The sequence below is a fragment of the Xenopus laevis genome, chromosome 4L, assembly GCF_017654675.1.
Source record: "Xenopus laevis strain J_2021 chromosome 4L, Xenopus_laevis_v10.1, whole genome shotgun sequence".
NCBI lineage: Eukaryota > Metazoa > Chordata > Amphibia > Anura > Pipidae > Xenopus > Xenopus laevis.
The window spans coordinates 154,989,399-155,013,805 of record NC_054377.1 but is presented as its reverse complement, the minus strand read 5'-3'; the positions used below and the strand labels follow the sequence as shown (position 1 = coordinate 155,013,805).

General features: G+C 43.4%; 2 protein-coding genes across 2 annotated transcripts in view; one reads left to right on the top strand and one right to left on the bottom strand.

The window, feature by feature from the left end:
* The window catches only part of LOC108705352 (stabilin-1-like), a 145,973-nt gene extending 124,306 nt beyond the window's left edge, over positions 1-21,667 (top strand). The window contains exons 61-70 of the mRNA XM_041591026.1: positions 6,610-6,754; positions 7,302-7,435; positions 7,774-7,939; positions 8,201-8,307; positions 8,517-8,636; positions 9,141-9,293; positions 10,648-10,752; positions 11,839-11,982; positions 19,589-19,690; positions 20,524-21,667. Of these exons, the coding sequence (XP_041446960.1) occupies positions 6,610-6,754; positions 7,302-7,435; positions 7,774-7,939; positions 8,201-8,307; positions 8,517-8,636; positions 9,141-9,293; positions 10,648-10,752; positions 11,839-11,982; positions 19,589-19,690; positions 20,524-20,580 (1,233 nt within the window). The 3' untranslated portion in view covers positions 20,581-21,667. The remainder of the gene's footprint in view (positions 1-6,609; positions 6,755-7,301; positions 7,436-7,773; positions 7,940-8,200; positions 8,308-8,516; positions 8,637-9,140; positions 9,294-10,647; positions 10,753-11,838; positions 11,983-19,588; positions 19,691-20,523) is intronic.
* Positions 21,668-23,309: 1,642 nt separating this feature from the next.
* Positions 23,310-24,407, bottom strand: part of LOC108705353 (protein polybromo-1-like) — a gene marked incomplete at its 5' end in the record, with an annotated part of 55,778 nt that continues 54,680 nt past the window's right edge. The window contains one exon of the mRNA XM_041591073.1: positions 23,310-23,644. Coding sequence (XP_041447007.1) covers positions 23,472-23,644 — 173 coding nt within the window. The remainder of the gene's footprint in view (positions 23,645-24,407) is intronic.

The following is a 24,407-nucleotide window of genomic DNA, read 5'->3' as shown; positions in this document are numbered from 1 at the left end:
TTTTGAGAATGATTTTCATATATTTTAAGTGTTGATGTTGTAGATTCTAGGATCCTGGGTTCCTCTTAGATCTATGGCTCCCTGTGTTTTTATTGCAAGATGGGTTATTCCTGGAGAACATACAACCTTGGCTCTTTCACTCAAAAGATCAGACCCAGCTTCTTAGAAGGTTATTGTTCATCATAGTCAACGCCAAGGTCTCACCTATCTGAAGCACTGTAGATAAGACTACAGTGAGGTTTGCAGGAACCTGCAGATGTTTTCCCTATATAAATGTTGACATTGTCTCCAAAGGAATTTTGTATCCAGAACAATAAAACTGTTATTATATAGTATATATAATATATACAGTATAGTGAACAAGGAGTCCACACAGACCTCACCAGTGTGATAAGGGAGGTTGGCCTTACATTGGAAAACTAAGAGCTCACTGCGGGGGGATTTTCGGTTCGGTTGAAATAGAACGGCTCTTCACTTTGCACGTTCTGCGGCAGACTGCACCTCTTTTAAAAACTGAGGGATAGGTTTGACCAGAACCAAAAATCCCCCCGCAGTGAGCTCTGTTAGTGTTTTTAGCTGCAGTGCCTCAGATGGGTGAGAACTTGACTATGATGAAAAATAACCTTCTAAGAAGCTCCTGTTTTATCTCATGTGCTGGGCTCTTCCTGGGAAATGTCACACACGCTGGACCTTCATGTCATATAACAAGAACCTCGTATCACCAAACCCTCTGCTCTGTAGAAAGGTCCTTGTGCTGGAGATACATGGTTGGCCAAAGACCACAAATTGTAATAAAATTACCTGTCCCTGGTAGTCTAGTGGTGCGGCGGGGACGCCCGCTATGCCGCTCCTCTTCTCTCTGTGTGCCGGCTTCCTAGTGTGCGCGCGGCACGCACTTCCGCATTTTATAGGCGTATGCGCGCTGGCGTGATTACGTCAGCGCGCAATGGCGCGTAATTCAAAATGTATTTAAAGCTACAGTTTTACTTTTTGCATTGCCCGTGATAGAATTGTTATTCTAGTGGTTCCTGAAGTCTTGTGCTGTTTGTTCTTGTAAACTTTATCTGTGATTCCTGGTTTTTGATCCCTGCCTGTTCCTGACTATTCTGATATCCGAACTCTGACCTTTGCCTGCATTTCGACTACTCTTTCTGCCTGATCCCTTCTGTTTGATTACCCGGTTTGACCCTTGCCTGCCTGACGATTCTTGTTATCTGCCTGCCTCGACCCAGCCTGTCTGACGATTCTCTCGCTTGCTCCATTTGTACTGTGACCTTCAGCTTAAAGACTCTGCTAACAGCCGTGCCCCTTCGCCAGCCAGAACATCTAACCTTGCACCCCTCGTTATGTCCAGGTGGCACCCAAGTAAGCTGAGGGCTCCTCCCGAAGCCCAACGGTGGTCACACTACTGGTGAAGCCGAGCCGAGACCAGGTGCTTGGCATTTGTTCTGGTATCGGGTGCCGGCCGTGACATTATCACGGGCCATGGAGGACGAAAGTCTAGACAGTGCTTCTGCTGCTGCTTCCGTTACACCTCCTCCAACTACTACCGAAGCGCTCCTTACTGCCCTACTTCAGCGTATGGAGGACCATGAGCGGAAACAAAACTACTTGCTTCAGGGGTTTCACAGTCTGACCCGCAAGCTTGAAACGTCACAGCAACCAATCAATCCGGTTGTTTCTTCCCCTGTGGGTTCCTCTGCTATGTGGGGTAATTCTGCTAGACCCCAGGAACCCAAAATTGTTTTTCCTGATAAGTTCAGTGGGGATAGAGCAAAATTCTTTGTCTTTAAAGAGGCATGTAAATTGTACCTTGGTTTCTTCCCTCACTCATTTCCAACAGGTGAGGAGAAAGTAAGGTTTGTCATGACCCTATTACAGGGTGATCCCCAAATTTGGGCTCTTAGACTGCCCGCCTCAGATCCAGCCCGTTTCTCCTTAGATAATTTCTTTGAGACCATGGCCATACTTTACGATGACCCGGATCGTGCCTCTTCAGCCGATACCGCGATTCGTAGGTTACGTCAGGGGAAACGGGATGCGGAGGTGTACTGCACTGAGTTCCGCCGGTGGGCAGTAGAGACCGGGTGGAAAGATTTGGCTCTTCGTAGCCAGTTCCGTATAGGGCTGTCTGATCATGTCAAAGACAGTCTGGTTAATTATCCTCATCTAACCTGGACGATCTCATGTCCTTGGCTATCCAGGTGGATAGGAGACAGAGAGAGAGAAGGGCTGAAGGGGGTTCTTCAAATTTTACTGGGGTTACCAGTAAAAGATCTACCTATGTTAATTCTGATAAGTTTCCTATGGCCTTTACGCCCTCTCCTCAGGAGGAACCTATGCAAATAGGCACTAGTCATCTAACCCCTGAGGAGAAGGCACGCAGGCGCTCCTTGGGTCTCTGCCTATATTGTGAAGAGAAAGGTCATTTTCTAAACTTGTGTCCTAAGAGGCCGGGAAACTCCCAAGCCTAAATGGAGAAGGGGAGCTCCATTTGGGTACAGGAGTTTCCTCTCCCCAATCTGCCTCTAGGATTTTGTTATCGGTCAAATTAACCTGGCCTACGGGCTCCGTTTTGGTGTCCGCCTTTGTAGACTCGGGGGCGGAGGGTAATTTCTTGGATGCTGCTTTCGCAGCCAGACATAATATTCCTTTCGTCTCATTAAGTGTCCCCATGAAGATTTTAGCGGTGGACAAAAGACCCTTAGGGTCAGGTAAAATTTCTAGGAAGACTATGTTTTTATCAATGTGTATAGATAATCTCCACTGTGAGGAAATAGCCTTTTTCCTTTTTGAAGGTGCTTCCTTCCCCCTTATATTGGGGTTACCTTGGCTTCAGGTCCATAACCCCCTTATTGATTGGGTGGCTGGGGAGGTTACTCAGTGGGGGTCTCAGTGTGGGGGTGTTTGTATTCCTTCGGTAGTGGCCACTACCATACTAGAAGGGTTACCTTCAGTCTATTCGGGTTACTCTGATGTGTTTTCTTAAAAGGCAGCCGAAACCCTACCCCCACATCGGCAGTATGACTGCCAAATTGATCTGGTTCCTGGGTCAACTCCTCCCCGGGGTAGAACTTATCCCCTTTATTGCCCGAAGCCCAGGCAATGAAGGAGTATATTAGTGAAAACCTGGAGAGGGGTTTCATTAGACCTTTTAATTCCCCTGCGGGGGCGGGCTTCTTTTTTGTAGGGAAGAAGGATGGCGGTCTTCGTCCCTGTATTGATTACAGGGGACTTAACAAGATCACTATTAAAAACCGCTATCCCCTTCCCTTAATATCTGAACTCTTTGACCAAATTAAATCTGCTAAGATTTTTACCAAGCTTGATTTTAGAGGGGCTTATAATCTAATTCGAATTAGAGAGGGGGACGAGTGGAAAACTGCATTTAACACCAGAGACGGCCACTACGAATATCTTGTAATGCCGTTCGGTCTTTGTAACGCTCCTGCTGTGTTTCAAGAGTTTATCAATGACATTTTTCGGGACCTGTTGGGAATATTCGTAGTGGTCTACCTTGATGATATTTTAATTTTTTCTTCCAATTTATCTGAACATTGTAAACATGTCTGTGAGGTCTTACGTAGGCTAAGGAAGAATAATCTCTATGCAAAACTGGAGAAATGTACCTTTGAGGTTGCTTCTGTTCTGTTTTTGGGGTTAATAATTTCCAGCAAGGGTCTAAAAATGGATCCAGGCAAGGTAAGGCCAGTCCTGGACTGGACCCAACCCCTTTCGTTACGTGCAACTCAAAGGTTTCGCGGTTTTGCGAATTAATATCGTCAATTCATCAAAAAATTTTCCATTCTCGTTGCCCCTATTACCAATTTAACCAAGAAGGGAGCTGATCCCAGTTTTTGGCCCCCAGATGCTGTGCAAGCATTTGAAATTCTAAAAAGAGAATTCAGTTCGGCCCCTATCCTTCGTTATCCCGATTCTTCTCTTCCATTTATTGTGGAGGTAGATGCCTCTGAAGTAGGAGCTGGGGCAGTCTTTTCTCAAAGGCACCCGACAACCAACAAAATGCATCCCTGTGTCTTCTTCTCTAAAAAATTTTCACCGGCAGAAGTGAATTATGATATTGGGAACAGGGAATTGTTGGCTGTCAAGTGGGCCTTTGAAGAATGGCGGCATCTTCTTGAAGGTGGGAAACATCCTGTTACGGTCTATACTGACCATAAAAATCTTTTGTATATAGAGTCTGCCAAGCGCCTCAATCCTAGGCAAGCCAGATGGGCCCTATTCTTTTCAAGGTTTCATTTTTTTTTAACTTTTCGTCCTGGATCAAAAAATGTCAAGGCAGATGCACTCTCTAGGAGTTTTGAAGCAGTTTCCCCTGACTCTATTGAGTGTATTCCCATCATTCCCAGGGAAATAATTGTTGCAGCCTTAGAATCTGATCTCTCTTCCTTATTGTCCCCTTTACAGTCTTCTGCTCCTGCTGAAACTCTATCTGGTAGATGGTTCGTACCTGAGGAGCTTAGAGAACTAGTGTTGAGGGAGGTTCATGATTCTAAAGTGGCAGGTCATCCAGGTATTGCTAAGACAACTTCTTTACTTGCCTGTCATGTTTGGTGGCCTTCTTTTAAGTTGGACACTAAAGCTTTTGTTAAAACATGTCCAATTTGTCAGAGATCTAAATCCTCTCATAGTCTATCCCAGGGTCTGCTAAATCCATTACCCATTCCTGCCAAACCATGGTCCCACATTTCCATGGATTTTATTGTGGATTTGCCCTCTTCTCAAGGGAAAACTGTGATTTGGGTGGTGGTAGACAGGTTTAGTAAAATGGCTCATTTTATTCCTCTTCCTCACCTTCCTTCTGCTAAGACCCTGGCTGACCTGTTTATTACTCATATTTTTAAGTTACATGGTTTTCCTGAAAATATTGTTTCAGGCAGAGGGGTTCAGTTTGTTTCTAAATTTTGGTGTGCTTTTTGTTCTTCAGTGGGTACGGAATTATCCTTTTCTTCTGCCTACCATCCCCAGACTAATGGCCAGACTGAAATGGTCAACCAATCCCTTGAGCAATATCTTCGATGTTATGTGTCCCATAACCAGTCTACTTGGTCTGAACTGTTGCCTTGGGCTTAATTTGCATATAATAATGCTTCCCACTCGTCCTCTGGGGAATCTCCTTTTTTTGTAGTTAATGGATTACATCCCAAAGCTTTTTCTTTTTCTGGTTCTGCCTCTCCTGTACCCTCTGCCAATGTTTCTGTAGAACAATTTTCTAAGATTTGGTCCCAGGTCCACAACTCTCTGTCCGCAGCTTCCTCGGCTCAGAAAAAACATGCTGATAGATCCCGTAGAGAGGCACCTCAGTACAAGGTGGGGGACTTGGTATGGTTATCTACAAAGAAGGTTCCCTCTCCCAAACTTGGTCCCAGGTTCATTGGTCCATATCCCATCACTGCCATAATCAATCCTTCCTCTGTTCGTCTAAAATTACCTTCTAATTTCAAAATTTCTAACTCCTTTCATGTTTCCCTTTTAAAACCTGCATCTAATGTTCGTCACTTGTCTGTTCCTCCCCCCAGTGTTTGTTGAAGGTCAGCCTGAATATGAGATCCAAGAGTTCCTTGACTCCCTTACTAGGTGGAAGGGCTTTGGTCCTGAGGAGAACTCTTGGGTCTCAGTTGAAGACATCAAGGCTGATCGCCTCAGGAAGCAATTCCACACCAAGTTTCCTGGGAAACCTGGGGGTCCAGTGGCCCCCCCTAGAGAGGGGGGTAATGTTATAAAATTACCTGTCCCTGGTAGTCTAGTGGTGCGGCGGGGACGCCCGCTACGCCGATCCTCTTCTCTCTGTGTGCCGGCTTCCTAGTGTGCGCGCGGTGCGCACTTCCGCATTTTATAGGCGCATGCGCGCTGGCGTGATTGCGGCAGCGCGCAATGGCGCGAAATTCAAAATGTATTTAAAGCTACAGTTTTACTTTTTGCATTGCCCGTGATAGAATTGTTATTCTAGTGGTTCCTGAAGCCTTGTGCTGTTTGTTCTTGTAAACTTTATCTGTGATTCCTGGTTTTTGATCCCTGCCTGTTCCTGACTATTCTGATATCCGAACTTTGACCCTTGCCTGCATTTCGACTACTCTTTCTGCCTGATCCCTTCTGTTTGATTACCCGGTTTGACCCTTGCCTGCCTGATTATCTGCCTGCCTCGACCCAGCCTGTCTGACGATTCTCTCGCTTGCTCCATTTGTACCGTGACCTTCGGCCTAAAGACTCTGCTAAACAGCCGTGCCCCTTCGCCAGCCAGAACATCTCGCCTTGCACCCCTCGTTAAGTCCAGGTGGCACCCAAGTAAGCTGAGGGCTCCTCCCGAAGCCCAACGGTGGTCACACTACTGGTGAAGCCGAGCCGAGACCAGGGTGCTTGGCATTTGTTCTGGTATCGGGTGCCAGCCGTGACACAAATCTTCTACATCGTCCTTGCCCATAGGGGTCACCAGTGTAAGGTCTTGTGCTGAGATTGTCTCTTGGAGCATGGGGGGTTCAGTATTTGCTATTTAGAGGAAATACAGATGTAGAACAGATCAGGGTTTTTGACCCTTGGGGGTGACTTTGGCTTGGATTCTATTTAGCAGTGACGGTGGTGTCTTTGCAGAATATCCGGACATGTCAGTGCCACGATGGTTATGTTGGTAATGGGATCCAGTGTTTAGAGAAAGCCATTCCTCCAGTGGACCGATGCCTGGAACAAAATGGGAACTGCCACTCCCTCGCTGCCTGCACTGATCTACATTATCAAGGTTTGGCCTTTTACTTCTCTCTGAATTGTACGTAATGGAGTCCAGCCTTATCCAGGAGGGTAGGATGTGGCCTTGGTGCCAGCCCTGTGCCGGGGGTAGGTAGTGACATGATCAATAGAAACTTCCCTGGCGTGGGACAATAGTCGTGTATTTTGGGTCCAATGATTATAATATTAGGTAATTAGTAACCCAGAGAACAAATAAAGCTCAGTGCAATAAGGAACAACTGCATTTTGGGGGTTCAGACTGGAATAATTATCCTCTTCTATAAGGGGATGGAGAAAATCCACTGAATTTCCTATAGAAAATATTTTGGGAGTGTGGGGGCAAAACTGCCATACAAATCTATGGAATCAGTGCCTGTTATTTGGCCAGAAAGGCATGAAACACACCTACGGCTACTGAGCATTTAAGGGCAATTGGAAGCAAAGTGCCTGGGCTGCTAATGGCATCATTAGAGGGTGAGGGTTGTCTGCTTGTCCTGCTACAGTTGTACCCAATCAGCTGGCAGCTCTCCCCCAGCATTTGCTCTAAACTTGTTTCCTAGAAAAGAAGGTCGGAGTTTTCCACCTGCGGTCGCCTAAAGGAACATATCGGCTGACGTACCCCGAGGCGGAGAAGGCCTGTGCGGCACAAGGAGCCACCTTAGCCACTTTCAACCAACTGTCAGCAGCCCAGCAGGTACATGCACATTATACACTGCTCCACAGGGCTGGACTTTATCTCCTACTTTGGGTCAACCACTGAGCAGACAAAGTTGGTGAATATGGGCTCCAGTGAACATTGGAAGCAACTGGAAGTCCTGGCACAGTTAATATATGAAATCAGACATCTGATTTCTTGCTGAGGACAATCTAACCATCCAGTTATTTGCTTACCAGTGGTATAATGAAGCCTCCCTATTGCATTAATCTATAGAGACTATTATGGCACCAGTACTTACATAAGAACTTAGTAATCAAGGCCCAGAGGCTGCATGATCAGATGTTTCCAAGTAACTCTTTGATTGGTTTCTCTAGTTGGGCATGCATATGTGTGCAGTGGGATGGCTCCACAACTGGACCGCTGGGTACCCTATCGTCTACCCAAACCCTTACTGTGGTAACAATCATGTTGGGATTGTAGATTACAAACAAAGGACTAACAGGAGTGAGACTTGGGATGCCTTCTGCTTCCGTGTGCAAGGTGAGAACCTTCTCTAGGTCACATCTTACTCTGGAAAGTTGGGTGATTTATAACCTTTCTATCCTATTGTCTTTTTACTGACCTCTTCATTTTCCATTATTTTATATTTGTTGTGTTGGACTCACATAACACTGTATGGGGCTTGAGTATTGTTATGAGTCTCTCTGGAATGGTCTGGGAGGAGATAGCTCTCAATGATAAGAGCTGACGGGTTTTATTCAATTTACCGTAACTGAAGAATCCGTTCCTTCCCCCTTCCAGATGTGCAGTGCTCTTGCCCTGACAGATATGTGGGAGATGGCAGTTACTGCAATGGGAATCTGCTGGAGGTTCTGGAGTCCACCCCACATTGCTTCATCTTTTACTCAGTAAGTATTGGAGGCTTTTGCTTTCCATAATGTATAAGGCAAAACTGGCACAAACACAAAGACAACCCCAGAATCATGGATACACAACAATTAGGGGACCTCTTTTTCTTGCCACACTCAGTAAAATATTTGCCAGTATAGTTATTGGCCATGAGATTCCCATTAGTGATCCAGTCTAACTCGCATATATTACTGGTGTCCATTTGCAGATGCTATTGGAATATGCCAATGCCACCCAGGAAGGCACTGAATTTCTTGGATTTCTTTCCAATGCAACATCATATAAAACATTCTTTGTACCTGTGGATGCTGGCTTCAATACCAATACGGTAGGTACCAATAAAATACAAGAGCATGGAGGAAAGTAAAGTAAGAGCTAAGTGCAAAAGTCTTAAAAAGTGACACAGTGGCCTCCTCCCCCCAAAAATGTCTGTGTCTTCCCTGTTGGACCTGAGCGCCCTATTTAGCTTTGTCCATGATTCTTGTTCCCCTCTCACTTGCTTCACCCCTCTGACCTAACTTCACCATCTTCTCACATTCACCTTCCTACCTGTTTCATCTCTCTCTGTTTTCCCTAATTACACAACTGCCCTTGGAGCATATAAAGACTGTTATTTCAAGGTTTTTACCTGTGCACATGAAGTAGAGCAAGGAGTCCTATCATTACCTTAGATTATATATTATATTCATCATCATCATCATTTATTTATTTAGTGCAGACAAGTTACGCAGTGCTTTATATTGAGGCATGAGGATTTTATGTGTATCTTCTGTTCCCCTATCACATGGCCAATGGAGTTTAATTAGAAATAAATACAGAGTTTGTTTTCTAGACGTTATCCTGGCGAGATCTAGAACACCATGTATCTCAGATGGACATAATGCTTGGCTATGAGAATTTGACTGATGGAAGTTTTATCCCGTCCAAGATAGGATCCAACCTGTCTATTTCAGAAAATTCCTCTGGCAGGTGTGAGCAGTACCAGGTAAGTAGGCATCACAGTCCAACCTGGAATGAGAAGATTGGATGAGCACAGTATGACCAGACTGACCAACATCTCCCTTTCTTCTGCCCCATGTTGTCCTCTCCTTACTCAACAAAGGTCTTGCCACCTGTCCTTACACCATGTTTCCACCTTCATATTTTTTCTCTCTAGATCCTCACTCTCAGCCCCAAGAACAGTGTCCAGTATGTTTGCTCTACACCTAGCGGATCTCTTTGTTCCAGGCCCTCAGCATCTCAAACCCACGTAGCACTACATCATCATCATCACTAGTCAATCTCATTCTGATTCTAATAATAGGAATTGTGGCAAATAAAGTATTTTCTTCAAACTTTCCCATCCAAAGTCCAAGCAAATGTCACTGGACTGCTCCAAAGCAGAGCAAGGGGAAAAATTAGATAGTACTTAGCAAGTCTCTCCATTGCACTCTGGGATTCGCCAGGATTCCTTTACACTGGGCCCCTCCAAAGATTAAAGGGGATGGAGCGAATCTAAAGATAAGAGATGAAATGACCAAATGAATAAATAGGTAAAAGGAGTATTTTCTTGAAAGCTGAGGCTGAAGTTTATATCCACCAACTTTCCCAGTTCAATGTGATGACACACGAGGGGATTAGTGGCTCTGTGACTAAAAGTTTTGCTTTTCTGGCTTAATTTACACCAGGCTGTAAGGAAAAAAACCTGCAAATGAATTTTCTTTCATTTTGATCTCAATTATACAGGAATGTACTCGTTTCTGTCTTTAATTAGAAGCTCTTCCAAACAATTGGCCAATTCCTTATCTAAACGAACGGATTCACTGCCATCTTTTTGCTCATATGTGAATGTTTGTGAGTCGAACTGGAGAAGTTCCGTTGTGAGTTCCTTTCCCTCCTCATTTGTCTGTTGTGTTTGTGAATCACCTTATTTGCGCTGGTTTTGCCGGTAAATTTGGTGACAAGCTGAAGAAATGAACTTTAGTTTCTCTTGAGTTACACTTCACTGAAAATACATTGTTGCTTGAACACTTTATCGTGGCATACATATTGAGAAGTTTAGTTTTGGGACCTGTTATCCAGAATGCTCAGGACCTGGGGCTTTACGGATAAGGGGTCTTTCTGTAATTTGGATCTCTGTACTTCAAATCTGCTAAAACATCATTTAAACATGTTGAATTATTTGATTTACATGAAGTCTATGGGAGATGCCCCGTCTCCCATAGACAGGTGTCTGGATAACTGGTTTCTGGATACTGGATCTCATTTCTGTACTACTGACATATCATGGCTTATCCTAATGATCTCAGTATTGTTAGATTTAACTCTTTGCTGCCAATGTTTTTCTTTTCACCCCTCAGTGTTCCAAGTTGGTAAACAATCAAGTCATCATTCAGTGGGACATTCCTTCCTTCAATGGGATCATCCACCTCATTAAGGGACCACTCAAAGCTCCACTCTTGCCGGTAATTTCTACATGTGTGTGAGTCCTGAGTCTGAATGGATAGAACTGGATGAGAGGCAGCGATTGGTCAATATCATTCTGTGCACTGGCCTGTAGCGTTGGCCACACAAGGAGGGGTTCAATCAGAAAAGTCTACTTGATTTTGTCAACTGCCTCACCAAATGGACAATTAGGGGATTATTTATTAAGGCTTGAGTTGGGTTTTCCACAAAAATTCGAGTTTTTGAGTTGATTTTTTTGGTCAAAACTCACATTTTCGGGTTAAAAAAAAAATCAAATATTTTGAGATCTATTATACCCCGAACCTGGAAATAGTTTGAATCATAAAATACACCTAAAACCTGTCGAAGTCATGTAGGAGTCAATAACAGAAATCCCTTGAACCATTTTGAAGATGTTACTAGCCTTCATGATGTTCAAGGTTTTTTTTGAGGGCTTTGCCCGAAAACTCAAATAATTTGAGTGATATGATTATTTTCTTGCCAATTTAATTCAAGTCACAGAATCTGGTTTTTGTTATTAACGTTTTTTTCTTAAATAAATAATTATCAGAACTCTAATTTAATAAATGGTCGGACTTTTTGTCTGCGTTAAAACCGAGACAAATCCAAAAATACTGCAGCTAAAATGTGTTGAAAGTCAAAGGCAGATGTTTTACAATTTGAAGGTGATTCTTGCCTTCATCTTGATCTTCTAGAGTTTCTGGATTGTTTTTGTTCGATAATCTGTAGAAGTCTCATTTTTGGGCATCAAATCAAAAAAGTTGCCCGATTCGATATGCTGCATGATTTTGTTGCAACTTTATCCCATGCCCATAAATTAAGGGTACTCGGATTTGGTTGAATGTTTTTCTATAGAGTGAGATAAAGTTGAGTTGTAGTAAATACCCCCTAATATTTTAATAAATAAAACCCCACGTTCTATTCATTCCTATGAGATTTAGAACTCGCCATTTGACAAAGGAATTTTAGCAGTTTCAAGTGATTCGAGTGTCCCATCTGTTTTGCTGCAGTTGCTCAGTAGAAACATAGAAGTGACCGCAGAGTTTTGTCTCTATGAGACTCACATTATATTCTGTGTCTCACAGGAGGAGAGCATCGGGGGGATCTCTAATCCCATGGCCGTAGGTCTCGTGGCCGCACTGGTGGTTTCTCTCATGGTCGTCGCTTTCTCAGCCGGGGGCTTCTATTACAGACAACAATCCAAAGGTTTCCAGTTCAGCTATTTTAAGGTGAGGCGTCAGTTATACAGAATAGGTGCTGATTGGCTCAACAAGCAAAGAGACTGGACCAATGAGATGGGAATATACTTCTCCAATCAGTAATCAGTATCTCTGGACTCAAATGTATTGAGCCCCAACTGCCAGTGCAAAGTAAGAAATATTAAAAAGTGCTAATAAATGATACAAAATAATAATAATAGTAAATAGGAACAATAAATGGCAATGATACATAATAAATTGTAATAGATAACAGCAATAAATAATAATAAATGCTATAGTATCCGGAAACCTGTTATCCAGAAAGTTCTCCCATACACTCCATTATAATCAAATAATCCAAATTTTTAAAAATGATTTCCTTTTTCTGTGTAATAATAAAACAGTCGCTTCTACTTGATCTCAACTAAGATATAATTAATCCTTATTGGAGGCAAAACCAGCCTATTGGGCTTATTTCATGTTTACATGATTTTCTAGTAGACTTAAGGTATGAAGATCCAAATTATGGAAAGATCCCTTATCTGGAAAAACCCAGGTCCCGAGCATTCTGGATAACAGGTCCCATACCTGTAATAGAAATAAATAAGAATAGTAGAATACTAAGGACCCTCTTTATTATTTTGAGTTTGCTAACAATTAATAGTAATTATCTATTACTATTTACTAATGTTTATTACTATTTACTAAAAGCTGACAAACTGTTTTTTTTTTTTAGGTTTTTTTAAACAAAAGCCCAGCACGGGCAAAAAATCTGAAAATTGCAAAGGGAATCAGGCCCAAAACCCAGTGTGATTATTCACAATCATAAATAGGGCCCTAAATACCAAATAGTAATAGATAATAAATAGTAATAGATAACTAGATGGTGTCGTTTCTGAAGAAACCACAAGATGTTGGTTTTGAAACGCAAGAGGTGTTGGGGCCAGTCGCCCCTGGTGCATAGAGAGTACACAAAGTTGGTAGAATCTGGTTTAAAACAGAGAAAATTGAAGCAGATCAAATTGTACCATTAAAATCAATCAAAAAACCTGATTGGCTGTTTTTGGCTCCACCCACTTTTAAAATTTGAATCCCAGTCCCCCTGTGAGCGACTGTGCCAAGTTTGATGTCCCTGCCATTAACTGTGAAAGAATGGCAGCAACTTATATATTGACATTGATTAGCAATAGGTAACATTTGATTGGCTGTTTTAAGCTCCACCCAGTTTTCTGAATTTTAACCCCAGTCACCCAGTCATGGTCTGAACCAAGTTTGGGGCCTCTGGCTTTACAACTGTGAGAATGGCAGTATTTGTAACTTTTACATTGAAGTCAATAGGTAAAATCTAATTGGCTGTTATTGGCTCCGCCCACTTTTCCTAAATTTTGACCACAGTCACCCAGTGAGTAATTGTGCTGAGTTTGGGACACTTGGCATTGACGCCGTAATAATAGCAGCAATTTGGCGTTTTTCATTAAGGTCAATGGCTGAAATCTGATTGGCTGTTGTTGCCGCTCCCCCTTTTTTCCCTAATTCTGAACCAGAGTCACCAAGTGACTAACACTTTAAGGTTTCGGAATCATGACATTTAACATGTAAAAATGGCAGCAATTTTATGTTTTTCTATTGAAAATCAATGAATGACATTTGATTGGTTGTTGGTGGCTCCACCCACTTTTCCTAACTTTGAAGTGCAAACACCCAGTGAGCACATTTGTGATATTCGAGGTCCATGACATCAATAACGTGCAAATGGCAGCAATTTTAATTTTTCCCATTTAAATCATCAAAGAAATCTGATTGGTTGTTTTTGGCTCCACCCACTGTTCCAGATTTTGATCCCGGTCCTCCAGTGACCAACTGTGCCAAGTTTGAGGCCCCTCCCATGAACAATCTAAGAGCGGCGACAGTTTTAACTTTTCCCATTTAAACAAATGGCTAATATTTGATTGGCTGTGGTAGACTCCGCCCACTTTTCCAAATTCTAACCCGAGTGACCCATGGTGCCAAGTTTGGGGTCTCTGGCTTTAACACTGTGGGAATGACAGTGTTTGACATTTTCTCATTGAAGTCAATAGGGAAAATCTGATTGGCTGTTTGTTGCTCCGCCCACTTTTTGGAGTCCCCAAAATGTGACAGAACTTTTCAGGTTGACCCCATGACTAAGTGACCCAAGTTTGGTGAGTGTAACTTTAATGCTCTACGAGTGGCAAAAGTTTCAAATTTTCCAATGAAAGTCTATGGGAAAAAATGGGGTCTTTGGGGGGCCGCCACAGGGGCACGGAGGGTGGGATCGCTTAACAGAGCACAAGCAACCTATTCGGGTATGAGTCGAACAAGTGTGCAAAGTATCATAATTGTACTCCTAAACCTCTGGGAGGAGTAGCGTTTAGAAAATTGCTAAAATTTCATTGGCTGTTGGTAGCTCCGCCCACTTTGGGGTGCCCCCCAAAAATACATATTTTTATTCGGGGTGGCACCAACAATATGCGGTCCGAGTTTGGGGAGTGTCGCTTCAAAACTGTATGAACGGCAGCGATTTGAAAATTTTCCCTATCAAAGTCAATACGAAAAACGGCGTCTTCGGTGGTCCGCCGCACGGGCGCAGTGGGTGGGATCACTTACTAAAGCACAAGCAACGTACTTTGCTATAAGGCGAATAGGTGTGGAAAGTTTGGCGCTTGTACCCCTAAAACTGTAGGAGGAGTAGCGTTTAGAAAACCGGGGGGCGCTAATAATAATAATAATAACTAGAGGGTGTCGTTTCTGAAGAAACCACGGGATGTTGGCTATGAAACGCTATAGGTGTCTTGCCCAGTCGCCCCCGGTGCCTAGAGAGGACACAAAGTCGGTAGAATCCGGATTAAAACGGTGAAATTTAAAGCCAATCCAATTTTACCATTGAAATCCATTCAAACAAACTGGTTATTTTTGGCTCCGCCCACTTTTAAAAATTTGCATCCCAGTCACCCCTTCACCAAATGGACCAAGTTTGAGCACTCTTACATTAACAGTGTAAGATTGAATTTAAATATTCCCATTGAATAGCGTTTGGTAAAATGTGATTGGCTGTCTTAAGCTCCACCCAGTTTTCTGAATTTTAACCCCAGTTACCTAGTCATGGTCAGTGCCAAGTTTGGGGCCTCCGGTTTTAAAACTGTGAGAACGGCGGTAATACAAAATTTTACATTGAAGTCAAGAGGTGAAAACTGATTGGCTGTTTTTGGCTCCACCCACTTTTCCTAAATTTTGACCGCAGTCACCCAGTGAGTAATTGAGCCAAGTTTGGTACACCTAGCATTTAAACTGTGATAATAGCAGCAGTTTATCATTTTTCTTTAAGGTCAATGGCTGAAATCTGATTGGCTGTTGTTGCCCCGCCCCTTTTTTCATAATTATGAACCACAGTCACTCAGTGACTAACATTCCAAAGTTTGTGAATGCTGTGATTTAATGTGTAAAAATGGCAGCATTTTTATTTTTTTCTAGTGAAAATCAATGAATGAAATTCGATTGGTTGTTGGTGGCTCCGCCCACTTTTTCTAAACTTGAAGTGGAAACCCCCAGCGACCACATTTGTGATATTCAAGGTCCCTGACATCAATACTGAGAGAATGGCAGCCTTCTTAATTGTTCTCATTAAAACCAATCAAAGAAATCTGATTGGTTGGTTTTGGCTCCACCCACTTTTCTTAATTTTAATCCCAGTCCCCCAGTGACCAACTGTGCCAAGTTTGAGGACCCTGCCATTAACCGTCTAAGAGCGGCAGCAGTTTAACATTTTCCTATTTATTTGAATGGCTGAAATTTGATTGGCTGTTGTAGACTCCGCCCACTTTAGGTAAATTTTAGCCGAGTCACCCAGTGACCCACGGTGCCAAGTTTGGGGAGCTCTAGCTTTAATACTGTGAGAATTACAGCTGTTTACATTTTCTCATTGAAGTCAATAGGGAAAATCTGATTGGTTGTTTGCGGCTCCGCCCACTTTTTTGGGTCCCCAAAATAGGACAGAATTTTTCAGCTTCACCTCATGACTAAATGAGCCAAGTTTGGTGAGTGTAACTTCAAAGCTGTACAAGTGGCAAAAGTTTGAAGTTTTCCAATGAAAGTCTATGGGGAAAAAAGGGGTCGTCGGGGGGTCGCCACAGGGGCACGGAGGGTGGGATCACTTAACAAAGCACAAGCAACCTATTCGAGTATGAGTCGAACAAGTGTGCAAAGTATCATAATTGTACTCCTAAACCTCTGGGAGGAGTAGCGTATAGAAAATTGCTCAATTTTCATTGGGCGTTGGTAGCTCCGCCCACTTTGGGGTGCCCCCCCAAAATACTTATTTTTATTCGGGGTGACATCAACTATATGTGGTCCGAGTTTGGGGACTGTATTTTCAAAACTGTACGAGTGGCGGCGATTTTAAATTTTTCCCTGTCAAAGTCAATGGGAAAAAAGGGGTCGTCGGGGGTCGCCACAGGGCGGGTGGGTGGGATCGCTTATTAAAGCACAAGCAACGTACTTTGCTATAAGAGGAATAAGTGTGGAAAGTTTGGCGCTTGCACCCCTAAAACTGTAGGAGGAGTAGCGTTTAGAAAATGGGGTTTGCCAATAATAATAAGAAGAAGAACGAGCTGAACTCAAAGAACAGTATGTTGGCTATTTCATAGCCAACATAATAAGAACGAGCTGAACTAGTAGATCAAGATGTTGGAATAAATAGTAATAGATTATATACAGCAATAATACAGAGTAATAGAAAATAGTAATAGATAATTCATTGTAATTATACAATAGGTAAACAATAAATAGCAAAAATAAACAGTCTTAAATAATAAATAGTAATAATAAAGTAATATATAGTAACTTGGTAAGTGAGCTTCAAAAAAGACACGTCCATCAAGTTCAACCTTAAAGGGGAACTTAAGCCTAACTAAAGGAGTAGCTAGAAATGTTGAACATGATGTTTTGTGCTTCTGTACCAGCCCAAGGCAACCACAGCCCTTTAGCAGTAAAGATCTGTGTCTCCAAAGATGCCCCAGTAGCTCCCCATCTTCTTTTCTGCTGATTCACTGATTCACATGCTCTGTGCTGCTGTCACTTACTGAGCTTAGGGAGCCACTCACAATATACAGTACACATAGAATAGAAATGTCACAATATAAGGCTGATTAGTAATTAATACACATAATTACTACATGGCAGCACAGAAACCAGTGCAATTAGCATCAGAACTGAATAATCAGCAAACCTGTAGCATCAGCTTATATTACAGCCAGGGAAGCTCATTTTCTGCTGCTGGATAATTAGTGACGAGCCCTAAGCTTAGCTTCTCAACAGCCAATCAGAGCCCACTGAGCATGTGAGTGTCACAGACACTTTCCAAGATGGTGACCCCCTGTGACAAGTTTGAAGTCCTGGATCATTGCTGCTATTGACAAGCTCAAACTTTAGCCTCGTGCAATAAGTTCACTATAGAAAATAGGACATTTGTAGCCACATTGGTTTTTAGGGTTTAGTTCTCCTTTATATAACCTGCCTAACTGCCAGTTGATCCAGAGGAAGACAAAAAAACAAACATCTGAAGGCTCTCCAATTTGCCTGAGAGGCAGAAAAAATTTCTTTCTGACTACTAAATAGAAATCACACTAGTAGTGATGGGCGAATTTGCGCCGTTTTGCTTCGCGGAAAAATTCGCGTCCGTTCTTTCGGAAAAATTTTTTTTGACGCCAGCAAATTTTTGCCGCGAATCTTCGCAAATTTATTCGCTGGCGGCGAATCGTGCAAATTCGCCGCAAATTCGCACCTGGCAAATAAATTCGCCCATCACTACACACTAGTCCCTGGATCAAGTTGTACTATGAGCTATTGCCCATTTCCCTGTATTCCCTCACTTGCTAAACACCATCTCATCTGCCACCAGTTTGCCCAAATCCTGTTGCAAGTGCCACATCCTGGATGGAATTAATTGGGCTGATAGTTTTGTCTCATCTGCAAACACTGATACATTACTTACAACACCCTCCCCTAAGTCATTAATGAACAAGTTAAATAAAAGTGGCCCCAATACCGAGCCCTGGGGGACCCCACTAAGAACCTTACTCCAAGTAGAGAATGTCCCATTAACAACCCCCCTCTGTACCCGATCCTGTAGCCAGTTTCCTATCCATGTGCAAACGACTTCATTAAGCCCAACAGACCTTAGTTTAGAAAGCAGTCGTTTGTGGGGCACAGTATCAAACGCTTTGCCAAAATCCAAATAGATCTACTGCCCCCCCACTGTCCAGAATCTTACTTACCTCATCATAAAATGCAATCAAATTCGTCTGACATGACCTATCCTTCATAAAGCCATGCTGATTGCTGCTCATAATGACATTCACTAGGACAACATTTTGAATGTGATCCCTTAACAAGTCTTCAAATAATTTGCCCACCACAGATGTCAGACTTACTGGCCTATAATTGCCAGGCTGAGATCGTAATCCCTTTTTAAATATTGGAATAACATCAGCTTTTCTCCAATCCATAGGCACCATACCAGATGACAGTGAATCTGAGAAAATCAGAAATAAGGGCTGGTCTAAAACTGAACTAAGCTCTCTTAGAACCCGGGGGTGTATGCCATCAGGCCCTGGAGCCTTCTTTGTTCATTTTGCTTGACTAACGTGATTTGGAATCATTTTTTTGGGTGACGGGTCTCCTTTAAAACCACAATCTCTTGGCTGTTGCTGATTGGATAGTAAAATAGTCAGTCATTTCATAAATGCTCAAACACTTTCACCCCTTACACAATAATGGCAATCACAGCTGTAGTGTTACAACACCCAGAGGTCTCACTCACAGATCGACAACTAGTCCCCAGTACTGGGCGAGTAGGACATTCCTGGAGACCCTCAAGATTCTCCTACTCCTGACACTAGAGAACCTATACTGGCAGTTGTCACCCTCTCCAGCCTCCTCATTGGAGTCTCTGACTGCTCCACTAACTCCTCCTTTAACTGCTCCTCTAACTGCTCCACTAACTGCTCCTCTAACTCCTCCTCTAACTGCTCCACTAACTGCTCCTCTAACTGCTCCACTAACTGCTCCTCTAACTGCTCCTCTAACTGCTCCACTAACTGCTCCTCTAACTCCTCCTCTAACTGCTCCTCTAACTGCTCCTCTAACTCCTCCTCTAACTGCTCCACTAACTGCTCCTCTAACTGCTCCACTAACTCCTCCTCTAACTGGCTCCACTAACTGCTCCACTAACTACTCCATTATCTGCTCCACTAACTGCTCCTCTAACTCCTCCTCTAACTGCTCCTCTAACTGCTCCTCTAACTCCTCCTCTAACTGCTCCACTAACTGCTCCACTAACTGCTCCTCTAACTGCTCCACTAACTCCTCCTCTAACTGCTCCACTAACTGCTCCATTAACTGCTCCACTAACTGCTCCACTAACTGCTCCACTAACTACTCCATTATCTGCTCCTCTAACTGCTCCACTGACTGTTCCACTAACTGCTCCACTAACTGCTCCTCTAAGTGCTTCCCAACTGTAACTCCCTACACATGGACACCCACTAATAATAATGGCGCATTGCCATGTGACAGGAAACAGTATTATGTGGGTGGGGCTAACATTCAATTCTCATTTCAGGCTGATACAGAAGAGGGAAGTGGTGGTGAAAAGAAAAATGTGGCACTGGTATCAATACCCAATCCCATGTATGGAGACGGCTCTTTGTTTGAGCCATTGGAGGTAGGAAACTGTTCTCTTATACACAAGTCTTTCATTTCCCTGTATTGTGACTGGACTGAAAGAGAATCAGAGAGTTGTATAAGTAACTGTCCTGTTGCCCCTAGCAACCAGGGCGGGCTTAAGCTGCCCATAGACACAAAGATCCAATCGTATGAATCGAGGATTTGTACGATTTTCGGACCGTGTGTGGAGAGTCCCGACATTTTTGGTCCCACGGAGATGGGTCGTTTGGTCGATGGGACAGGTTAGAAGATTTCTGCGGATAATATCTGTGTGTGTATTGCTGATCTGCCGATATCAGAGGGAGACTGTCAGACATAAGTATCGTACGATTACTGTCAGGGGCAGAATATCGGCTCTTTTATTACTTCTTTATTTCATCTGAATGGTCAGTGGCGGGTCGGGAGATGGGGACGTCCGATCGTACGAATCTTTGCGTCTACGGGCGGCTTTAGTCTGATGAACAAGAGACAGAGATGCCAAACCGATATTCACAGCAACATCCAAATTCTATCACTGAAAGTGGCCACTGCTTGTTCTGTCTGAATAAATATCAGTGAAACATTAAAGGGACAGTAAGTCCCCTCCCCCCTCCTGCGACACAAGTGCAACGAATCGGCTTGTGCTGATCAGGCTTTTTGCTCACATGGGATAAAGTGGGTGTTGTTTATGCAGGGCTCATAAATGGGCTGAAAGCAAAAGCTCTTGTTCTACTCTTCTTGCTCCTCTACAGAAACACAATATGGCTGAACTAAAGTAATAAACAAATCAATTAGTTTACAAGCAAACCTAGAAGAAATAATTAGAAATAAGTCTGAATATTTCTTGTGCAGGACGAGTCGGATGATGGAGAAGCCTCGGACACCTGCCAGATTCTTGGCACCAAGTGATGGAGATTCAGTGAAACAATATTTGCACTTTGTACCATTTCTGTTGTCAGTCTGTGCAATTCACTTTGTGCCACAATCAACACTTCAGACTTTTAGAAATTCTACATACGGATCAGGATCGTCCAATGGGTGAATTCATGGTGAGCCAATGTCTGCTTTTCTTTCCATTAAAGTCATTTTATTGGACAGATTTGTACCCGGATGTGACGAATAAAACAAACCCCCGTCTGTGGGAGGAGCCAACCACTTTGCTGAATGGAGACACAGATCCAACTGGAATGGAGTTAATATTCCTGATTTTGCTGATTAATGACTTAATGAAATGATCTTATTGTAATAATTATCATGTGCCCCAGAATTCCCTGCAATGATTCTAAATAACAATATTAGTTATTAGGGGACGAATGAGCCTGACCAATCAACTCATAAGGAGAGATTATATGGGCAGTTGCCATGGCTACGACTCATCCCTCAGTGATTGGGCAGAGGAAGCCCCAGCTGAGCCCATACTGCCCCAGTGTGATTAGATGCCCCTCTTCCATTACCCCCTGTATATAATGATGCTCTCAGGGTGGATCTTCCTAATCCCTTTCCCTTCTAGCTGCCCCCCCCCAAACCCCAGCCTTAAAGGAGAATTGAACCGTATAGTAACCCCCCCCCTACATAGACTCCCCTCCCTCCACCCCAGGCAAATGCCCCCAAGTCTTTAGTTCCCCCTCGGTGCAGATTGTCTGTAGCGGAGTTGCCGGGGGAGCGAGCGCAGTGTCGGCGCAGTTGGTCATTGCGGAGGCGCCAGTCTCAATCCGAAGAGAAGAAGATGGCGGCCGTGAACTCCATTGGACAGAATCTGCACCGAGGGGGAAATAAAGACTTAGGGGCATTTTCTTGGGGAGGAGGGGGGGGTCTATGTAGGTTTAGGGTTTTTTTTAACTTTAGGATTTGCTTCGTCCTTTAGCCCCCTTTATCCCTCGTCCCTTGTTGGGGGGCCATTTTGCCTCCTCCGCTGATTGTTACACGTTGATTTAGTGGGGTCTGAAATCACATGATTGTAAATGTAATTTGTCTGAATAAAATAAATATAAAAGTACCCCAGTCACTTTATAGTGAAGTTCAGTGATGTTTGGGGAGTCGCAGGTTTGGAAGTAAATATTATGTAAAAAGGTGTCGGTTTCTTACACTAAATCCACTGAGAGGACAATGTTGTTGTTTTCAGCAGTTTCCCCCCAATAAATCTTAGTCCCACCCATTTGCTCATCTCACTGTAGCACAGGAACCAATCAGAAGCCAGGCTGACCTGACAGGGAACTGCGGCCTAGATTTGAATAAGGAGTTGTGATTGGCTATTCCCCGTCCTTGTTCTTGTGGCAGGGGGAGGGTCAGATTTGACATGTAATGATCGTGTGGGACCCATTATTATTCATTATTGTCTATAACATTGGGGGCATTTTCACTTTTGCTGGAAGTTATTTGCTGTAAAGCAGTTTTCCTACTGGGGGTCCGTAACCCTAATGTGACCCTCAAAGAAATATTTCTCCTTAACTTCTTTGTGTCCTCATTGGCTTATAATAATCCTTCCGGCTCCCGGCTGCAGATGATTGGCCCAAAGCCTCAGACAAAGCCAAATATCCAGTGAAATGCATGTGATTGGCTGTGGGGGTCACTCTTTGGCCGAGAGCCCCAAATTAAGTGGTAGAAGAGTTAGGGATGGAGGTGAGACAGGGACACATTGGGAATAGAAATAGGGGAGCCAATCAGAGACAACACTTTACATTGATCACATGACAGATACGCTGTCCCCATTGTTTCATTCTCTGTCCCCTCCCACTGTAGCCTCAGTCTAATATGCCCCGCCCCTATAGTACAATTCCACTCGGATCCACAAGATCAAAATCAGACTTGTCCTGTGAAGATCAGCACAGTTGGGAGGGGGTGTCATTTAGATTGGAGACAAACCTCACCGGTCTTGTTGCCCATATAGGTAATTGCAGATTGGTTGCTATGGGCAACAAGACCGGTGAGGTTTGTCTCTAATGTTAACAAATATGCCCCTTAGTGTATAAACATATCATATACCAGCTGTGCCCTTGTACCAACAGATAATACACTGTACAGACAGACAGACAATACACTGTACAGACAGACAGACAGACAGACAGACAGACAGACAATACACTGTACAGACAGACAGACAGACAGACAGACAGACAATACACTGTACAGACAGACAGACAATACACTGTACAGACAGACAGACAGACAATACACTGTACAGACAGACAGACAGACAATACACTGTACAGACAGACAGACAATACACTGTACAGACAGACAGACAATACACTGTACAGACAGACAGACAGACAATACACTGTACAGACAGACAGACAGACAATACACTGTACAGACAGACAGACAGACAATACACTGTACAGACAGACAGACAGACAATACACTGTACAGACAGACAGACAATACACTGTACAGACAGACAGACAATACACTGTACAGACAGACAGACAGACAATACACTGTACAGACAGACAGACAATACACTGTACAGACAGACAGACAGACAGACAATACACTGTACAGACAGACAGACAGACAATACACTGTACAGACAGACAGACAGACAGACAGACAGAGCTGCATTACACAAGGAAGGAAGTGAGAAACAGGCAAAGAAAAGGTTAATTATTGTTCCCATAAAGAACCAGTTCAGGGTCGGATTGTTGAAAGAAGGAAATTTAATGTAAAACCACGGGGGTTGCACTTAGAATCAGTAACACCCGCCCCTCGTCCCCCAAACAGACAAAATTAACAGAACACAGGGGAAGGGCAAATAAAAAGCAGCAATAAGAGCGTCCCTGGGAGCAGTGCATGCTGGGGGCTCACACATTGTCCAGGGTGTAGGCCTGGCGGATATTCAGGGTGTCGCGCAGCATCAGGTCCCGCAGGCGCCACAGAGCGTTGGCCATGGTGGTGTGAGCGCCTTTACTTTTCAGCCAATGGGAGGGGAGGCGACTCTCCTGCTCTTTAGTCAAGTGGACGTCCCTCCGCCGCGCTGAAACAAAACGGCACAGTCTAAGCGGAACTCTACCAACTGCAACATGCACAGGGGCGGGGCTTCATCCTACAGTTACACCCACTTGTGGCCAAAATAAACTGAGCATAAGCACTTGTATATATCCCCTCCCCCTCTGTATTATATATCTCCCCTCCCCCTCTGTATTATATATCTCCCCTCCCCTCTGTATTATATATCTCCCCTCCCCCTCTGTATTATATATCTCCCTCCCCCTCTGTATTATATATCTCCCCCCCTCTGTATTATATATCTCCCCTCCCCTCTGTATTATATATCTCCCCTCCCCTCTGTATTATACATCTCCCCTCCCCCTCTGTATTATATATCTCCCCTCCCCCTCTGTATTATATATCTCCCCTCCCCTCTGTATTATATATCTCCCCTCCCTCTGTATTATATATCTCCCCTCCCCCTCTGTATTATATATCTCCCCTCCCCCTCTGTATTATATATCTCCCCTCCCCCTCTGTATTATATATCTCCCCTCCCCCTCTGTATTATATATATATATATCCCCTCCCCCTCTGTATATATATATATATATATATATATATATATATATTTATCCCCTCCCCTCTGTATTATATATATCCCCTCCCCTCTGTATTATATATATCCCTCTGTATTTTATATATATATATATATATATATATATATATATCCCCTCCCCTCTGTATTATATATATCCCCTCCCTCTGTATTATATATATCCCCTCCCCTCTGTATTATATATATATCC